Below are 20,126 nucleotides of genomic sequence, written 5' to 3'. Positions count from 1 at the left end.
TTTATGTGGATATATTTCCCTGTCAGATTAACTTCGATGATAATTATATACAAGAGTTAGTCAGACAAGTCAGTTTCCCCATATTTCTCTCTATAAAGGAATGGATATTACTTTAACTTGTCTATGGGATAATGTGTAGTCACGCCGATAGAATGCGCTCAAGTGTACGTGTCTGTAAACCAGAACATTGGCACTGCGACCGTCGCAAAATGGTGAAGTTTATGGATGAACTGTCGTGAGTGGACGTCACTCCAGTGATCTGCTCCTGTGGGCAAAATACATTTGTGTAAATTTCTCCGCTACACAGAAAATCATATGTGGGTTTAGAAAACGACAGAGTGATTACAGAGTTTGGCGTTGCTAGCCTCTTACGGAATGAAGGGGGTCGAAAGAAATAAGGAACATCATGAACTACGTCCAACAATATGGCAGCTGATCCAGCATACAACATTCCCATACATGTCACAAAATAGCCCCACTTATCAAGATCTACGTCCAACAAAATGGTCGCCGATTTACCACACAATTTTATGACCAAAGTGTTTCTCAAGATACGTATGATAAGAACAAATATGCTGCATTCGAAGATGTTATCGTGCTTTGCTGTGACCTTAAGGAAACGTTAGTCGAGGAACGTGAATACCCGTTTAAAACACGTTCCCATTTTTATGTTCTGTATATAGAAGCCAGAATCCTCGCCTCGGTGAATGCGTAGTGGGTGTCGTCGCACAGGTGACCACGGCTGGTCCGTTACTCGACAGCTCTGCACTCAATCCGATAAACCGAATACTGGAAGGGTGGCCACGGCTCTACCGTGGTTATACGCCTCTGCATTCAGGAGACGGAGAGGGGCTGTTCCCCACCATCGGCTGTCCAATAATGTTTTTTCTTGGTTTTACATTATTCTGCTCTAAGGCAAATGCCGAGACGGTTCCTTTTATAGGCCCCGGCCGCTAACCGCCTCACCTTCTCCAAGCACCTCCTTCACCGTAACAAATCTCCTGGCCTGTGAGACGACGTCACCGTCTAAGAGACCGCCTTCCTCTTCAGGGGAGGAATGAAAACATTTTAGTTGTAGTTGAGTTCTGGCACGAGATGATAACGTGAGGAAGACGATTAAGACTTAATATAGAGAGATAACGAACACTGGCTGCCTAGTTACCATAGTGTCGGTTTTCTGTCCACGCAAAATTGATGACGCTCTCCATATAAATCTCCAACCCAGAAACATATCTCTGTTAAACACAGAACTTGTCGATATGCACAGGAAAGTTGTTTCTATATACGGCGGGTAAGCGATGTCCGTCTAACAAGAGACGTTGTGTGAATTTACTGAAGCGGGACCAACCTTGCAAACAGAAGGGCGCAATTGCTCTTGATCAATAAGAGACACATTGGTTAATATTTTTGATGAAATGGTACTGGAGAACAGACTTGAAGCACTGAATCAGTTACGGACGTTTTACAAACAGGACGATTCTTTCCATCGTCAAGGAAAAGAGACGCTCAATTTACCTTTTAAAAATGCTTGAATAACTTTGCTAATTATATTGAAAAGTAGAGGAGTAATCCTTTTAAAAAGAAGTGTTTTATCTTGATCTGTCCTTACCTCTTCACCTGCAAAATTTTAGGGTAAGTTACTTATTAACTTACTCTCGTGGATGTTGAGGTGAACGACGTCTTCTTCTTCTTCTCCTTCATTTTCTTCTTCTTCTCTTCTTTCTGGAAGTTTCCCAATTAACCGGAGAAGCATTAGCTTGTACCCATTTTTTCGACCGGATGCCAAACCTATGTCGAGGAATGTATTCACAATTCATCGTTTATATGGTGCTTGTATTTTGAGGTGTGTAAATGAAGATCTGTGGTACGATGAATATAAACACCGAGCTCTCGAGCTGGAGGATTTAAATAGGCAAAATTAAAATCGCAGGCACGACCGCGGATCGAGTCCTATAAACAGAACGCCACTCCTTTCACACCGTGCGAGTCCAGTACGCTTTTCATACTTCGTTTTCAAAATCAGTCTGCTGTGATAAGAATCACCAAGGCTATCGAAAAGAAACATCAATAAATAAACGAGTGAGGAAAGGCTGCAGTATATCCCCTCTCCTTTTAAATGTTTATACAAAACATTTGGTAAAGGAAATAAAAGGGGAATTTTGAAAAGGAATCACATTCCAAGGATAGGAAATGAAAACTCTGAGATTTACCTATTATATTGTTATTCTATCTGAGTCCGCAGAAGATCTGGAGAAATTATGAATGGTATAGACAAAGTGCTGGTGAAGTAGTATGCGATGAAATAAACAACTCCAAAATAAAGCTAATGGATTTCAGTCGAACGAAGTCTGGTGATGCAGCAAATATTAGATTAGGAAATAAAGTCTTAAAGGAAGTAGATGAATATTTTTACTTGGGTAGTTGAATAACTAATGATAGCAGATGTAAAGAGGACATAAAACGCAGAATAGCATAAGAAAAGAAGTGCTTTAATAAGAAAAGAAATTTGCTCACTCGAACATTGAAATAGGAATTAGAAAGACGTTTTTGAATTCTTTCATCCGGAGCGTGGCATTGCATGGAAGTGTAACATGGACGATAACTAGCTCCAGAAACAAAGAGTATAGAAGCTTTTGAAATGTGGTGTTACAGAAGAATGCTGAAGGTCAGAAGGATAGATGGCATCACTAATGAAGAGATAATGAATCGAATTGGTGAAAGAAGATCTATTTGGAAACGTTTGAAGAGAAGGAGAGGTAGAATGATATGACACATCTTAAGATATCCAAGACTTGTCTATTTGATTTTTGAGAGAAGTTTAGGCGGTAAGAACGCTTGGTGTTGATCAAGGTATGAATGTTAAAAACAGATTAGAGCAGATGCAGGATGCAGCAGTTATGTAGAAATGAAAAGTTTAGCAGAGGATAGGGTGGCGTGGAGAGCTGCATCAAACCAATCTATGGACTGCTGACTCAAACAATGTTGCTTCCCTTTTCGTAGGAGTTCCTGCAGATTTTTCTTACTTCTTATACATTCTTGAATTCTATACATATGAACTGGACGACGTAAGACCGTATTAATAAAATGCTGCGTTCGTCATTTAACTCCAACTACGTTATAAAATGTCGGCAGCCCTGAAGATGGTTTCCCGTGGTTTCCCATTTTCACACCAGGTAAATGCGGGGGCTGTACGTTAATTAAGGCCATGGAAGCTTCCCTCCCAGTCCTAACCCTTTCCTGTCCCATCGTCGCCATAAGACCTATCTGTGTCGGTGCGACGTATAACCAATAGCCAAGAAAATGCATTATTCGAACTTCCCATAATTCTACTTACCTGGTAATACCCAAACAGGTTTACAGTCTATAGATAAAGACAACATGCTCTACTAATACCAACAAATACAACACTACTGATTTTCAGAATACAGCAGTGGCAGTACATAAGGTCTCTCAAGTCACGAACAAATCATGACTACATAGTCAACCTCCAAGAATAACAGTAACTGTAAGTCGCATATGGGTTTTATAAACTTGAACTCCTTGTCGGTTATTAGACCTGGTATCTAATTGGAATCTAAAACAAAAATAGTCAATTTTACTTAAATCATAAGATACCGTGCGAGTTAGCCGTGCGGCTTGGGTCACGTAGCTATCAGTATCCATTCGGCAGATAGTGGGTTCGAAGCCCACTGTCGGCAGTGCTAAAGATGGTTTTCCATGGTTTCCCTTTCCTATCCCATCGTCTCCATAAGACATACTCTGTCGGTGCGGCGTAAAAGAAATTGTAAAAAAGAAACATAAGATACTTGGAATCTATTTGATGCTTTGACTCTAGTTTTTCTTGTCATTATTTCAGCATCGATCCAATGTGTAGGCATCCCTAAAAAGCGTCGTTTAAGCCGAGACAAAGAATATCCACTACAGTACGTACAGTACTCATTTTTTCTTTCTTGTAATTGATTATCATGATGGTCGTTAATAAGTCGTCTGAACGTTTTCGGACTCATGACGATTGCTCTATCGTCTTTAATTATAAATTATACTAAAATGCCTATCTTTATCCCACTGCCACAGTGAAGAGAAACGCTGGTATTTCTCGACCGAAAAGGCCGAAGGCGCTTGAATATTTTTAACATTTGCAATCGACGAATTCAAATTATGGTCACCTTCTGGGATACATTTTGGTATATTTGATACGTCTGAGAAATTGAAAATTGATTTCACAGGAGGCAGTTGAGAAGCCTATGAGGCTCGCTCTTGAGGAATCCAACAAGATATAGCAGATATTTTAGATTGAAGAGAACTAATGGACAATATCGCTATTGAACCTATCCAAGGCTTTTGATAAGTTATATCAAGGGAGAATACTAACCAAAATAAAGGCTATTGGACAACATAAATTGGTGGTTAAACGGGTTGCAATATTTCTACTAGTGATTAAGAGGTGGGTTCGATAGGGTAGTATCTTTGGAACTTTATAATAATATATATAATGTATTATATGAGAAAAGAACTGTAATCACATATAACGATTTTCTCGGATGTTATTATGCTGTGCAGAATAATAAATAGTTACGGGATTGTGATCGACTGTTAAAAGACCTCTACGATGTTATGACATGGTTAGCAGACAATGATACGAGATGTGGCTACACCCTATAAAAAAGAGTGCATTCACCTGCATGCAATTGTGGTGTGGCTCGACAGACTATCCAGCACATATTGAATGAATGAATGAATGAATGAATGAATGAATGAATGAATGAATGAATGCCCTCAAGTGACTTTTTGTTGGCTGCTCCATCCGCACCTCAGTGGATTGAGCAATACACCTTTATATTCTAATAGTTTGTTTTTATTATCCTCTTGTATACTGAACATCCAAGATTTTGTTTCATACTAAATAATAATAAATAAAATAGTTTTCCTCTTCTTCCTGTTATTCTTTTTCTTCCGGTTCCTGCCCCTTATGTGGGACCGTGACGTTTTCATAGCCACCTGCCATGTGCATTTTGATCTTTCGATCGAAGGTCATTTTCTATCTTTTCCTTTCTCCCCTCTGCTCCTTTGCTACTGCCCTGGGCAAGTGACCTTCAACTCTTCTTTGCACATGGTCGTACCAGAAGAGTATTTTCTCTCTTACCTTGCTAATAATTATTGGGGGTTTCATTTCTGCCGGTATGTCTTACTCTCTTACTTTCTATGATCAGTTGTAGCAGACTTTTCTCGTCATCTTGGGAGTTGTGACGTAAATAGGCTGCAATCCTGCCTTTTGCGAGGTTAAGGACTTCGTATAACTTTACGTCTCGACTAAGTACGTCTTCGTTTGTGACTTGACCTTCCCGTGGGATTTTAAACATTCTGCAAAACATTTAAGACTGTCAAATTCCCTTTCCTTCCTTTCTTAGATAGTTTCAAAGAAGTTGGAAACTTGTTGAACGTCACCCTTGGTAAATTTTTGTCCGACTCATTGGCTGAATGGTCAGCGGTGAGGATTTCTGTTCAGAGGGTCGGGGTTCGATTCCCGGCTGGGTCGGGGATTTTAATCGCCTCTGATCAATTCTTCAGGCCAGGGGGACTCGTGTTTGTGTTTCTCCCAAAACCTTCCTCTTCACATTCAGACAAAACGTTACACTATCAACCACCAACAGAAACACGCAATAGCGATTAAATCCATCCATATAGGGTTGGCTTCATGAAGGGCATCTATAAACGATCGCTAAATCATCAGCAAAAGCTAGACTTGATTTTCACACCGTTTCCAGCTTTCATATAATCATTTTAGGTAATTCATTTCGTTTGAGATTAATACAAAAACCTTTTAGGCTTAACCTTTTCCATCCCATGCCCGAGTTAACACAGATTTCAAGCACTGCACTCTTATTCACTTCCGAGTCCAGTCTGGCGCTGTTTCATCGCATGCTCTGTTCAGACGACGGACAATTCCTAAATTGCCTTACAGTATTTTGACAATAATTATGTTCTTGTGCTTTTCTTTCACACCTGTCTTCTGAGATGAGTGCGCAGAAGTATAAAGCAAGCATGAAGGAAGATTATATTTTGGAAATTTTAGAGGATAATGATGAGTCTGACTTTTATGAGTATAGTGAAGACAAGTTGTAGTAGAACAAGCTGTAAACATTTGTCAAGTTCTGGTAAAAGTGCCAACAGAAAACTATTGCTAATGTTGTCGTACCATGACTGTCCAGTAGCTAAAACAAGTTTTTTTTAGCCTATTTCAACCATCATCGAAACATCAAGAAACATCTGGTAGGGGACATGCATAAGGTTTTTTAAAACTTGGGAGTGAAAAAGTTAACAATAAATAACAATACATCCATACGTTTCCAAAACTGTAAGTATGAGGAGAAATATGTAACCAAACTTATTCGACTAATCCGTGTTTATGAAAAAGGATATTTCTTAACATAAATTAATTGAAGATTATGGATCTTTCTAACAGGAATACGAACCGTCAGAAAGAGAGTTATCATGATTGTAAAGTGATTGCGAAGTGATTGACATATTGATCACTTGATTAATAACAAGATAAGACATAAGACGTCCAATTGTCACTTTCTGATTAAAGAACACTGAGATATAATGTAAGATAATGACTATATAAAGCTTGTCGGTGGACTATACAAGTAGAACTCACTAACACAAGCTTTACTTCACCATGAAAGGTAAGTGCTTCATTCTAACAGCCCGTTTTCATAGTAGTTAATTTCCTTTCAACAAGTCATTCATTACACCGCGGGAGAAATTTATACTCATTCGAAAGACACCATTAGCGCAGTTGCTTAGCTCAGCTATTGGGTTTTCAACGGACTGCCGATCTATGAATACCAGTGGAAACCGCATTGGAGTTTTCATCTGATAAATTACGATGATCAAGGGAGACATTTGGCTTTAAATCTAATGTTAATACTCATGCCTGTTGCTCATGGTAAAATTGTTCTTCAAATTCATTCATTGTACAGTAATTTGACTTTATATCATTGCTGTTGCTCACGGTCAAATTCAAGTTTAATAAAAACGTTTATGACACTTTTCATAAAATAGGACATGTTCTATTCGTTTTTAAACATCACAGGAGGATGTAGACGGCGGTGGTAAACATGAACAAACACTTCTAAAATGGCAGGATCCGCGTGGACTAAGGAAGCTGTGTTTTTATGAGGTTAAAACACCAATGTATCACGACATAAATGCATGATGGTAGGCAGAAAACTCAGTCGTCGAATTTTTGTCCCAAGTTCTGTCGAACACAATCCAGGTTGATGTGTAGGCGAAGATAAGTGGGCTTAGAATTCTTGTCAGCAAATAAATACCTTAGTTCCAGTTGTAGTTTATGCATGACCATCCTGATGCTTCACGGATTTAATAAAATAAAACAAAACTTGTTTTCGTCATGTTTCTATAAAACGAGTTGTACAAAATATTTTACGAAACATTTCGCCGTGAGCAACGGCAATAAGAAGTGACTGGAATGAGATGCTAAGACGCAGAGTGCTGGACTTCGGAGCTTAAGAAAGTGGGTTCGATCACGGCTCACAAGGAACCCTTCCCAATCGACACGAAAGATACGCATTTAAAGATAATAATCGGTGGCGTCACCGTATCGTCACGTATTAGGTGTGATCTGACATCTCAAGAATGAGTTTAAACACCACCTGTGCTAATTGTGGCACGGTGTGTGAATTATCGTCTTTCGAACGGAATATAGTAGCTGGGACCAGATACATGGAACATTCCACTGTCGGAGTTGTGTGGATATTTAACAATCCTTGATCGACAGTGTCACGTGTGTATCGGGAATACGTTATGGAAGGCCTGGCGAGAATTTGTTCGTAGTAACAGACCACCCAGACACGCTCAAATTATATCAACATTCAATGCAGGAGATAGTAAAGTACCCCCCCCCCACCCAATCAAACCTCATGCCTCAGCAGCTTCGAAAGGCCATGGCCTACCCAACGACCGATGCTCAGACTACGAGGTGACGTGTAGTCAGCACAACGAATACTCTCGGCCGTTATTCTTGCTTTCTAGTCCGGAAACACTGGAGGTACCAGACGCATATCCAGCAGGTCAGTGCTGCGTACTTTAATGTGAGTTGTTTATGGGAGCAGAAGTCCTACCAGAGTGCCCTTGTTAACACCACTACACAGGGCACGGCGTCTCAACTGGAAGCGTGGCCTTGTTAATTGGAACCTGGATGACTGACGACATGTAGCTTGCTCCTATATAAACTGAGGCAGCGAGGTACTCAATATTTAGCTGCCTGGAGAGGCTGATTGCCTTGTGTCGAATTTTTCAAGCCTTCTTGAAAATGAATAATGTGATGTATTCGAAACGACTGTAAGTTTGCAAAGCATGCATATAACTATAAAATGGTCCAAACCGGACAATACTGTACAATGGTTTTCAAACAAGAAGTTCAAATCGACTTGAAAATGTCTGCTTTAAGGTAGGTGAAACGTTGATAGTCATCGAAATGCGACAACAGACTCATAGTTCCGAAGACACACCTTACCAATGGTAATATCATTGCTAGAACAGCCAGTATCCGAAGGTTTATTTTCCACGAGAGTTGATTGATTGAAATATGACCACAAATGTTAAGTAGAATCTTTCCGGGCGTAAAACATGAAAAGTATATTTTATTAAAGAATTTGACCAACTATAGACCACTTAGAACCTAAGATTACTGCATAATACTTCTATTTTCTTCCTAGAATTTCTTCATATGCCGGATAATCACCTGCTCTGTTCTTTTGATAACGCCCTCTGAGGGTGACGTCGAATTTGTTGGAGCGAAAAATTCAAAGAAGTGATTTGTCGCCGGAAGGCCACCCTCTTATTTATGCTGACATCTTTGATCTTCAGTCGTTATCGATGCCATCGCACTTCTCCAGACAACCGGTGGAGTGTTATGTTGGAGATGTAATCAAAATTCTTCCTAGTTAATCTGTCGTTCATTCTGTGAAGGTGACCATTAAAAAATTGTAGTCTTCCTCTTTTAATTATGTCTGTAATTTTCTTTATATTGCAATAGAGGTCTTCATATTTGTTTTCATCCAAATATCTTTATCCCTTCATTGTCCCAAAATTGCCCTTTCTTTCCTTTGTAGATCTTCTTGCTCACCTCTTTTCAGTAGAGGTCCTCATTTTTGTACTCATCCAAATATATTCTTACAGGGTCAAAAACTTCCCCTTTCTTCCTTTCTAGTTCTTCTTGTTCACCTCTTTTGTTCGTTAAGTATTTATTATATTCATCAATATTTTTATTTATTTTTCAGGCCTTCTCGTAGTGTGTGTGTTGGTAGCACTGGCTTACGTCCAGTCCACTCCCGTGGATACCGCGGAGCAACAACCAGCTCAGGTTGCAGAAGATGTTTCCGCCCAGGATGCTCAAGAAGTAGGCAAACATCACCCCCATGGCCATCATGACTGGGACCACCACAACCACCACAACGATGACTGGGATCATCACCACCATCATGATGATCATAATAACGACCATCACCACAATGATGGTGACAATGACAACCACCAGCCTGATCCATCCAACTTGTGCGCAGCCGCCAGGGCTGACAGATGGCACTTGCCCTACCCTAAGGACACACACAAGTTCGTCAAGTGTGACCTGACCACAGGGAAAGGTACAGTTTTCACCTGTCCATCAGGTCTCGTCTTCAACGCCGCCATCCAAGTCTGTGATTATGCCTAAGCCGTGATCTCTCAACTACTAAAATTTTATCTATTCTTACTTAATTCTGCTTAAAAAAAACATACAAAATTGTGCACACTGTATGATCGGTTCTTTACGCTGTAATATGAAATAAAATCTAGAATTTTTCCTTTCAAACAATTATTTGGATATATTTCCCTGTCAGATTAACTTCGATGATAATTATATACAAGACTTAGTCAGACAAGTCAGTTTCCCGTTATTTCTCTCTATAAAGGAATGGATATTACTTTAACTTATCTATGGGATAATGTGTAGTCACGTCGATAGATTGCGCTCAAGTGTACGAGTCTGCAAACCAGAACATTGGCACAGCGACCGTCGCAAAATGGTGAAGTTTATGAATGAACTGTCGTGAGTGGACGTCACTCCAGTGATCTGTTCCTGTGGACAAAATACATTTGTGTAAATTTCTCCGCTAAACTGAAAATCATATGTTGTTGGGTTTAGAAAACGAGAGGGCGATTACAGAATTTTGTGTTGCTAGCTTCTTACGGCATGAAGGGGATCGAAATAACTAAGTAACATCATGAATTACGTCCAACAATATGACAGCTGATTCAGCATACAACATTCCAATACATGTCACAAAATAGTCCCACTTATCAAGATCTACGTCCAACAAAATAGTCGCCGATTTATTACACAATTTTATGACCAAAGTTTTTCTCAAGATACGGTACGTATGATGAGAACAATTCTGCTACCTTCGAAGATGTTATCGTGCTTTGCTGTGACCTAAAGGAAACGTTAGTCGAGGACCGTGGATACCCGTTTAAAACACGGCCCCATTTTTATGTTCTGTATATAGAAGCCAGAATCCTCGCGTCGGCGATTGCATAGTGGGTATCGTCGCACAGGTGTCCACGGCTGGTCCGTTACTCGACAACTCTGCACACTAACCGATAAACCGAATACAGGAAGGGTGGCCACGGCTCTACCGTGGTTCTACGCCTCTGCCTTCAGGAGACGGTGAGGGGTGTTCCCCACCATCGGCTGTCCTAATAATGTTTTTTCATGGTTTTCCATTTTTCTGCTCTAAGGCGAATGCCGAGACGGTTCCTTTTATAGGCCCCGGCCGTTAACCGCCTCACCTTCACCAACCACCTCCTTCACCGTAACAAATCTCCTGGCCTGAGAGACGACGTCGCCGTCTAAGAAACCCGCCTTACTCTTCAGGGGAGGAATGAAAACATTTTAGTAGTAGTTGAGTTCTGGCACGAGGTGATAACGTGAGGAAGACAGTATAGAGAGATAACGAACACTGGCTGCCTAGTTACGATAGTGTCGGTTTTCTGTCCACGCAAAATTGATGACGCTCTCCAGATAAATCTTCAACCCAAAAACATATCTCTGTTAAACACAGAACCTGTCGATATGCACAGGAAAGTTGTTTCTATATACGGCGGGTAAGCGATGTCCGTCCAACAAGAGACGTTGTGTGAATTTACTGAAGCGGGACCAACCTTGCAAACAGAAGGGCGCAGTTGCTCTTGATCAACAAGAGACACATTGGTTAATATTTTTGATGAAATGGTACTGGAGAACAGACTTGAAGCACTGAATCAGTTACGGACGTTTTACAAACAGGACGATTTTTCCATCCTCAAGGAAAAGAGACGCTCAATTTACCTTTTAAAAATGCTTGAATAACTTTGCTAATTATATTGAAAAGTAGAGGAGTAATCCTTTTAAAAAGAAGTGTTTTTATCTTGATCTGTCCTTACCTCTTCACCTGCAAAATTTTAGGGTAAGTTACTTATTGACTTTCTCTCGTAGATGTTGAGGTGAACGTCTTCTTCTTCTTCTTCTTCTTCAGTTTCTTCTTCTTCTCTTCTTTCTGGAAGTTTCCCAATTAACCGGAGAAGCACTTTGTCTAGCTTGACCCATTTTTACGACCGGATGCCAAACCTATGTCGAGGAATGTATTCACAATTCATCGTTTATATGGTGCTTGTATTTTGAGGTGTGTAAATGAAGATCTGTGGTAAGATGAATATAAACACCGAGCTCTCGATCTGGAGGATTTAAATAGGCAAAATTAAAATCGCAGTCACGACCGCGGATCGAGTCCCCTAAACAGAACGCCACTCCTTTGACACCGTGCGAGTCCAGTACGGTTTTCATACTTCGTTTACAAAATCAGTATGCTGTGATAAGAATCACCACGGTTATAGAAAAGAAACATCAATAAATAAACGAGTGAGGAAAGGCTGCAGTATATCCCCTCTCCTTTTAAATGTTTATATAAAACATTTTGTAAAGGAAATAAAAGGGGAATTTTGAAAAGGAATCACAATCCAAGGATAGGAGATGAAAACTCTGAGATTTACCGATTATATTGTTATTCTATCTGAGTCCGCAGAAGATCTGGAGAAATTATGAATGGTATAGACAAAGTGCTGGTGAAGTAGTATGCGATGAAATAAACAACTCCAAAACAAAGCTAATGGATTTCAGTCGAACGAAGTCTGGTGATGCAGCAAATATTAGATTAGGAAATAAAGTCTTAAAGGAAGTAGATGAATATTTTTACTTGGGTAGTTGAATAACTAATGATAGCAGATGTAAAGAGGACATAAAACGCAGAATAGCATAAGAAAAGAAGTGCTTTAATAAGAAAAGAAATTTGCTCACTCGAACATTGAAATAGGAATTAGAAAGACGTTTTTGAATTCTTTCATCCGGAGCGTGGCATTGCATGGAAGTGTAACATGGACGATAACTAGCTCCAGAAACAAAGAGTATAGAAGCTTTTGAAATGTGGTGTTACAGAAGAATGCTGAAGGTCAGAAGGATAGATGGCATCACTAATGAAGAGATAATGAATCGAATTGGTGAAAGAAGATCTATTTGGAAACGTTTGAAGTGAAGGAGAGGTAAAATGATATGACACATCTTAAGATATCCAAGACTTGTCTATTTGATTTTTGAGAGAAGTTTAGGCGGTAAGAACGCTTGGTGTTCATCAAGGTATGAATGTTAAAAACAGATTAGAGCAGATGCAGGGTATAGGGTGGCGTGGAGAGCTGCATCAAACCAATCTATGGACTGCTGACTCAAACAATGTTGCTTCGCTTTTCGGAGGAGTTCTTGCAGATTTTTCTTACTTCTTATACATTCTTGTATTCTATACATATGAACTGGACGACGTAAGACCGTATTAATAAAATGCTGCGTTCGTCATTTAACTCCAACTACGTTATAAAATGTCGGCAGCCCTGAAGATGGTTTCCCGTGGTTTCCCATTTTCACACCAGGCAAATGCCGGGGCTGTACGTTAATTAAGGCCATGCAAGCTTCCCTCCCAGTCCTAGCCCTTTCCTGTCCCATCGTCGCCTTAAGACCTATATGTGTCGGTGCGACGTATAACCAATAGCCAAGAAAATGCATTATTCGAACTTCCCATAATTCTACTTACCTGGTAATACCCAAACAGGTTTACAATATATAGATAAGGACAATATGCTCTACTAATACCCACAAATGCAACACTACTGATTTTCAGAATACAGCAGTGGCAGTACATAAGGTCTCTCAAGTCACGAACAAATCATGACTACATAGTCAACCTCAAAGATTAACAGTAACTGTAAGTCGTATATGGGTTTTATAAACTTGCACTCCTTGTCGGTTATTGGACCTGGTATCTAATTGGAATCTAAAACAAAAATAGTCAATTTTACTTAAATCATAATATACCGAGCGAGTTAGCCGTGCGGCTTGGGTCACGTAGCTATCAGTATCCATTCGGCAGATAGTGGGTTCGGACCCCACTGCCGGCAGTGCTAAAGATGGTTTTCCATGGTTTCCCTTTTCTATCCCATCGTCTCCATAAGACATACTCTGTCGGTGCGGCGTAAAGGAAATTGTAAAAAAGAAACATAAGATACCGGGAATCTATGGTATGCTTTGACTCTAGTTTTTCTTGTCATTATTTCAGGATCGATCCAATGTGCAGGTATCCCTAAAAAGCGTCGTTTACGCCGAGACCAAAAATATCCACTACAGTACGTACAGTACTTATTTTTTCTTTCTTGTAATTGATTGTCATAATAAGTCGTCTGAACGTTTTCGGACTCATGACAATTAGATCAATCGTCCTTAGTTATAAATTATATTAGAATGCCTGTCTTTATTCCACTGTCACAGTGAGGCGAAACGCTGGTATTTCACGACTGAAAAGGCCGAAGGTGCTTGAATGTTTTTAACATTTGCAATCCACGAAATCAAATTATGGATACATTTTGGTATATTATATACGTCTGAGAAATTGGAAATTGATTTTACAGAAGGCAGTTGAGAAGCCAATGAGGCTCACTCTTGAGGAATCCAAAAAGATATAGCAGATATTTTAGATTGAAGAGAACTAATGGACAATATCGCTATTGAACCTATCCAAGGCTTTTGATATGTTATATCAAGGGAGAATACTAACAAAAATAAAGGCTATTGGATTACATAAATTGGTGGTTAAACGGGTTGCAATATTTCTACTAGTGATTAAGAGGTGGGTTCGATAGGGTAGTATCTTTGGACCTTAATAATAATAATAGTATATATATATATATATATACTGTATTATATGAGAAAAGAACTGTAATCACATATAACGATTTTCTCGGATGTTATTATGCTGTACAGAATAATAAATAGTTACGGGATTGTGATCGATTGTTAAAAGACCTCTACGATGTTATGACATGGTTAGCAGACAATGATACGAGATGTGGCTACACCCTATAAAAGAGTGCATTCACCTGCATGCAATTGTGGTGTGGCTCGACAGACTATCCAGCACATATTGAATGAATGAATGAATGCCCTCAAGTGACTTTTTGTTGGCTGCTCCATCCGCACCTCAGTGGATTGAGCAATACACCTTTATATTCTAATAGTTTGTTTTTATTATCCTCTTGTATACTGAACATCCAAGATTTCGTTTCATACTAAATAATAATAAATAAAATAGTTTTCCTCTACTTCCTGTTATTCTTTTTCTTCCGGTTCTTGCCCCTTATGTGGGACCGTGACGTTTTCATAGCCACCTGCCATGTGCATTTTGATCTTTCGATCGAAGGTCATTTTCTATCTTTTCCTTTCTCCCCTCTGCTCCTTTGCTACTGCCCTGGGCAAGTGACCTTCAACTCTTCTTTGCACATGGTCGTACCAGAAGAGTATTTTCTCTCTTACCTTGCTAATAATTCTTGGGGGTTTCATTTCTGCCGGTATGTCTTACTCTCTTACTTTCTATGATCAGTTGTAGCAGACTTTTCTCGTCATCTTGGGAGTTGTGCCGTAAATAGGCTGCAATCCTGGCTTTTGCGAGGTTAAGGACTTCGTATAACTTTACGTCTCGACTAAGTACGTCTTCGTTTGTGACTTGACCTTCCCGTGGGATTTTAAACATTCTGCAAAACATTTAAGACTGTCAAATTCCCTTTCCTTCCTTTCTTAGATAGTTTCAAAGAAGTTGGAAACTTGTTGAACATCACCCTTGGTAAATTTTTGTCCGACTCATCGGCTGAATGGTCAGCGGTGAGGATTTCTGTTCAGAGGGTCGGGGTTCGATTCCCGGCTGGGTCGGGGATTTTAATCGCCTCTGATTAATTCTTCAGGCCAGGGGGACTCGTGTTTGTGTTTCTCCCAAAACCTTCCTCTTCACATTCAGACAAAACGTTACACTATCAACCACCAACAGAAGCACGCAATAGCGATTAAATCCATCCATATAGGGTTGGCTTCATGAAGGGCATCTATAAACGATCGCTAAATCATCAGCAAAAGCTAGACTTGATTTTCACACCGTTTCCAGCTTTCATATAATCATTTTAGGTAATTCATTTCGTTTGAGATTAATACAAAAACCTTTTAGGCTTAACCTTTTCCATCCCATGCCCGAGTTAACACAGATTTCAAGCACTGCACTCTTATTCACTTCCGAGTCCAGTCTGGCGCTGTTTCATCGCATGCTCTGTTCAGACGACGGACAATTCCTAAACTGCCTTACAGTATTTTGACAATAATTATGTGCCTTGTGCTTTTCTTTCACAGCTGTCTTCTGAGACGAGTGCGCAGAAGTATAAAGCAAGCATGAAGGAAGATTATATTTCGGAAATTTTACAGAATAATGATGAGTCTGACTTTTATGAGTATAGTGAAGACAAGTTGTAGTAGAACAAGCTGTAAACATTTGTCAAGTTCTGGTAAAAGTGCCAACAGAAAACTATTGCTAATGTTGTCGTACCATGACTGTCCAGTAGCTAAAACAAGTTTTTTTTAGCCTATTTCAACCATCATCGAAACATCAAGAAACATCTGGTAGGGGACATGCATAAGGTTTTTTAAAACTTGGGAGTGAAAAAGTTAACAATAAATAACAATACATCCATACGTTTCCAAAACTGTAAGTATGAGGAGAAATATGTAAACAAACTTATTCGGCTAATCCGTGTTAATGAAAAAGGATATTTCTTAACATAAATTAATTGAAGATTATGGATCTTTCTAACAGGAATACGAACCGTCAGAAAGAGAGTTATCATGATTGTAAAGTGATTGCGAAGTGATTGACATATTGACCACTTGATTAATAACAAGATAAGACATAAGACGTCCAATTGTCACTTTCTGATTAAAGAACACTGAGATATAATGTAAGATAATGACTATATAAAGCTTGTCGGTGGACTATACAAGTAGAACTCACTAACACAAGCTTTACTTCACCATGAAAGGTAAGTGCTTCATTCTAACAGCCCGTTTTCATAGTAGTTAATTTCCTTTCAGCAAGTCATTCATTACACCGCGGGAGAAATTTATACTCATTCGAAAGACACCATTAGCGCAGTTGCTTAGCTCAGCTATTGGGTTTTCAACGGACTGCCGATCTATGAATCCCAGTGGAAACCGCATTGGAGTTTTCATCTGATAAATTACGATGATCAAGGGAGACATTTGGCTTTAAATCTAATGTTAATACTCATGCCTGTTGCTCATGGTAAAATTGTTCTTCAAATTCATTCATTGTACAGTAATTTGACTTTATATCATTGCTGTTGCTCACGGTCAAATTCAAGTTTTATAAAAACGTTTATAACACTTTTCATAAAATAGGACATGTTCTATTCGTTTTTAATCATCACAGGAGGATCTAGACGGCGGTGGTAAACATGAACAAACACTTCTAAAATGGCAGGATCCGGGTGGACTAAGGAAGCTGTTCGTGTTTTTATGAGGTTAAAACTCCATTGTATCACGACAGAAATGCATGAAGGGAGGCAGAAAACTCAGTCGTCGAATTTTTGTCCCAAGTTCCGTCGAACACAATCCAGGTTGATGTGTAGGCGAAGATAAGTGGGCTTAGAACTCAATTCTTGTCAGCAAATAAATACCTTAGTTCCAGTTGTAGTTTATGCATGACCATCCTGATGCTTCCACGGATTTAATAAAATAAAACAAAACTTGTTTTCGTCATGTTTCTATAAAACGAGTTGTACAAAATGTTTTACGAAACATTTTGCCGTGAGCAACGGCAATAAGAAGTGACTGGAATGAGATGCTAAGACGCAGAGTGCTGGACTTCGGAGCTTAAGAAAGTGGGTTCGATCACGGCTCACAAGGAACCCTTCCCAATCGACACGAAAGATACGCATTTAAAGATAATAATCGGTGGCGTCACCGTATCGTCACGTATTAGGTGTGATCTGACATCTCAAGAATGAGTTTAAACACCACCTGTGCTAATTGTGGCACGGTGTGTGAATTATCGTCTTTCGAACGGAATATAGTAGCTGGGACCAGATACATGGAACATTCCACTGTCGGAGTTGTGTGGATATTTAACAATCCTTGATCGACAGTGTCACGTGTGTATCGGGAATACGTTATGGAAGGCCTGGCGAGAATTTGTTCGTAGTAACAGACCACCCAGACACGCTCAAATTATATCAAAATTCAATGCAGGAGATAGTAAAGTACCCCCCCCCCCCACCCAATCAAACCTCATGCCTCAGCAGCTTCGAAAGGCCATGGCCTACCCAACGACCGATGCTCAGACTACGAGGTGACGTGTAGTCAGCACAACGAATACTCTCGGCCGTTATTCTTGCTTTCTAGTCCGGAAACACTGGAGGTACCAGACGCATATCCAGCAGGTCAGTGCTGCGTACTTTAATGTGAGTTGTTTATGGGAGCAGAAGTCCTACCAGAGTGCCCTAGTTAACACCACTACACAGGGCACGGCGTCTCAACTGGAAGCGTGGCCTTGTTAATTGGAACCTGGATGACTGACGACATGTAGCTTGCTCCTATATAAACTGAGGCAGCGAGGTACTCAATATTTAGCTGCCTGGAGAGGCTGAGTGCCTTGTGTCGAATTTTTCAAGCCTTCTTGAAAATGAATAATGTGATGTATTCGAAACGACTGTAAGCTTGCAAAGCATGCATATAACTATAAAATGGTCCAAACCGGACAATACTGTACAATGGTTTTCAAACAAGAAGTTCAAATCGACTTGAAAATGTCTGCTTTAAGGTAGGTGAAACGTTGATAGTCATCGAAATGCGACAACAGACTCATAGTTCCGAAGACACACCTTACCAATGGTAATATCATTGCTAGAACAGCCAGTATCCGAAGGTTTATTTTCCACGAGAGTTGATTGATTGAAATATGACCACAAATGTTAAGTAGAATCTTTCCGGGCGTAAAACATGAAAAGTATATTTTATTAAAGAATTTGACCAACTATAGACCACTTAGAACCTAAGATTACTGCACAATACTTCTATTTTCTTCCTAGAATTTCTTCATATGCCGGATAATCACCTGCTCTGTTCTTTTGATAACGCCCTCTGAGGGTGACGTCCAATTTGTTGGAGCGAAAAATCCAAAGAAGTGATTTGTCGCCGGAAGGCCACCCTCTTATTTATGCTGACATCTTTGATCTTCAGTCATACAGATGCCATCGCACTTCTCCAGCCAACCGGTGGAGTGTTATGTTGGAGATGTAATCAAAATTCTTCCTAGTTAATCTGTCGTTCATTCTGTGAAGGTGACCATTAAAAATTGTAGTCTTCCTCTTTTAATTATCTCTGTAATTTTCTTTATATTGCAGTAGAGGTCTTCATTTTTGTTTTCATCCAAATATCTTTATCCCTTCAGGGTCCCAAAATTGCCCTTTCTTTCCTTTCTAGTTCTTCTTGCTCACCTCTTTTCAGTAGAGGTCCTCATTTTGGTTCTCATCCAAATATATACTTTCAGGGTCAAAAAGTTGCCCTTTCTTCCTTTCTAGTTCTTCTTGCTAACCTCTTTTGTTCGTTAAGTATTTATTATATTCATCAATATTTTTATTTATTTTTCAGGCCTTGTCGTAGTGTGTGTGTTGGTAGCACTGGCCTACGTCCAGTCCACTCCCGTGGATACCGCGGAGCAACAACCAGCTCAGGTTGCAGAAGATGTTTCCGCCCAGGATGCTCAAGAAGTAGGCAAACATCACCCCCATGGCCATCATGACTGGGACCACCACAACCACCACAACCACCACAACGATGACTGGGATCATCACCACCATCATGATGATCATAATAACGACCATCACCACAACGATGGTGACAATGACAACCACCAGCCTGATCCATCCAACTTGTGCGCAGCCGCCAGGGCTGACAGATGGCACTTGCCCTACCCTAAGGACACACACAAGTTCGTCAAGTGTGACCTGACCACAGGGAAAGGTACAGTTTTCACCTGTCCATCAGGTCTCGTCTTCAACGCCGCCATCCAAGTCTGTGATTATGCCTAAGCCGTGATCTCTCAACTACTAAAATTTTATCTATTCTTACTTAATTCTGCTTAAAAAAAACATACAAAATTGTGCACACTGTATGATCGGTTCTTGACGCTGTAATATGAAATAAAATCTAGATTTTTCTTCCTTTCAAACATTTATTTGGATATATTTCCCTGTCAGATTAACTTCGATGATAATTATATACAAGACTTAGTCAGACAAGTCAGTTTCCCGTTATTTCTCTCTATAAAGGAATATATATTACTTTAACTTGTCTATGGGATAATGTGTAGTCACGCCGATAGATTGCGCTCAAGTGTACGTGTCTGTAAACCAGAACATTGGCACTGCGACCGTCGCAAAATGGTGAAGTTAATGAATGAACTGTCGTGAGTGGACGTCACCCCAGTCATCTGTTCCTGTGGATAAAGTACATTTGTGTAAATTTCTCCGCTACACAGAAAATCATATGTTTTTGGGTTTAGAAAACGAGAGAGCGATTACAGAGTTTGGTGTTGCTAGCCTCTTACGGCATGAAGGGGGTCGAAAGAAATAATAAACATCATGAACTACGT

At 39.8% G+C, this 20,126-nt stretch overlaps 2 protein-coding genes across 2 annotated transcripts; both read left to right on the top strand.

Annotated features, from left to right (window-relative positions):
- Window positions 1-6,578: 6,578 nt before the first annotated feature.
- Window positions 6,579-9,860, top strand: LOC136874022 (uncharacterized). The gene is made up of 2 exons (XM_068227684.1): window positions 6,579-6,686; window positions 9,306-9,860. Exons 1-2 carry the CDS (start codon window positions 6,680-6,682, stop codon window positions 9,734-9,736), a joined length of 438 nt encoding a protein of 145 aa, XP_068083785.1. The 5' UTR covers window positions 6,579-6,679; the 3' UTR covers window positions 9,737-9,860.
- Window positions 9,861-16,422: 6,562 nt separating this feature from the next.
- Window positions 16,423-19,703, top strand: LOC137500929 (uncharacterized). Its single transcript, XM_068227679.1, has 2 exons — window positions 16,423-16,494; window positions 19,124-19,703. The coding sequence occupies exons 1-2, from the start codon at window positions 16,488-16,490 to the stop codon at window positions 19,561-19,563; spliced, it is 447 nt and encodes a 148-aa protein (XP_068083780.1). The 5' UTR covers window positions 16,423-16,487; the 3' UTR covers window positions 19,564-19,703.
- Window positions 19,704-20,126: the final 423 nt, after the last annotated feature.

The sequence above is a fragment of the Anabrus simplex genome, chromosome 1 (assembly GCF_040414725.1).
Source record: "Anabrus simplex isolate iqAnaSimp1 chromosome 1, ASM4041472v1, whole genome shotgun sequence".
Lineage (NCBI taxonomy): Eukaryota > Metazoa > Arthropoda > Insecta > Orthoptera > Tettigoniidae > Anabrus > Anabrus simplex.
Note: the sequence above shows the minus strand (reverse complement) of the source record. Positions and strands in the feature narration are given on the sequence as shown.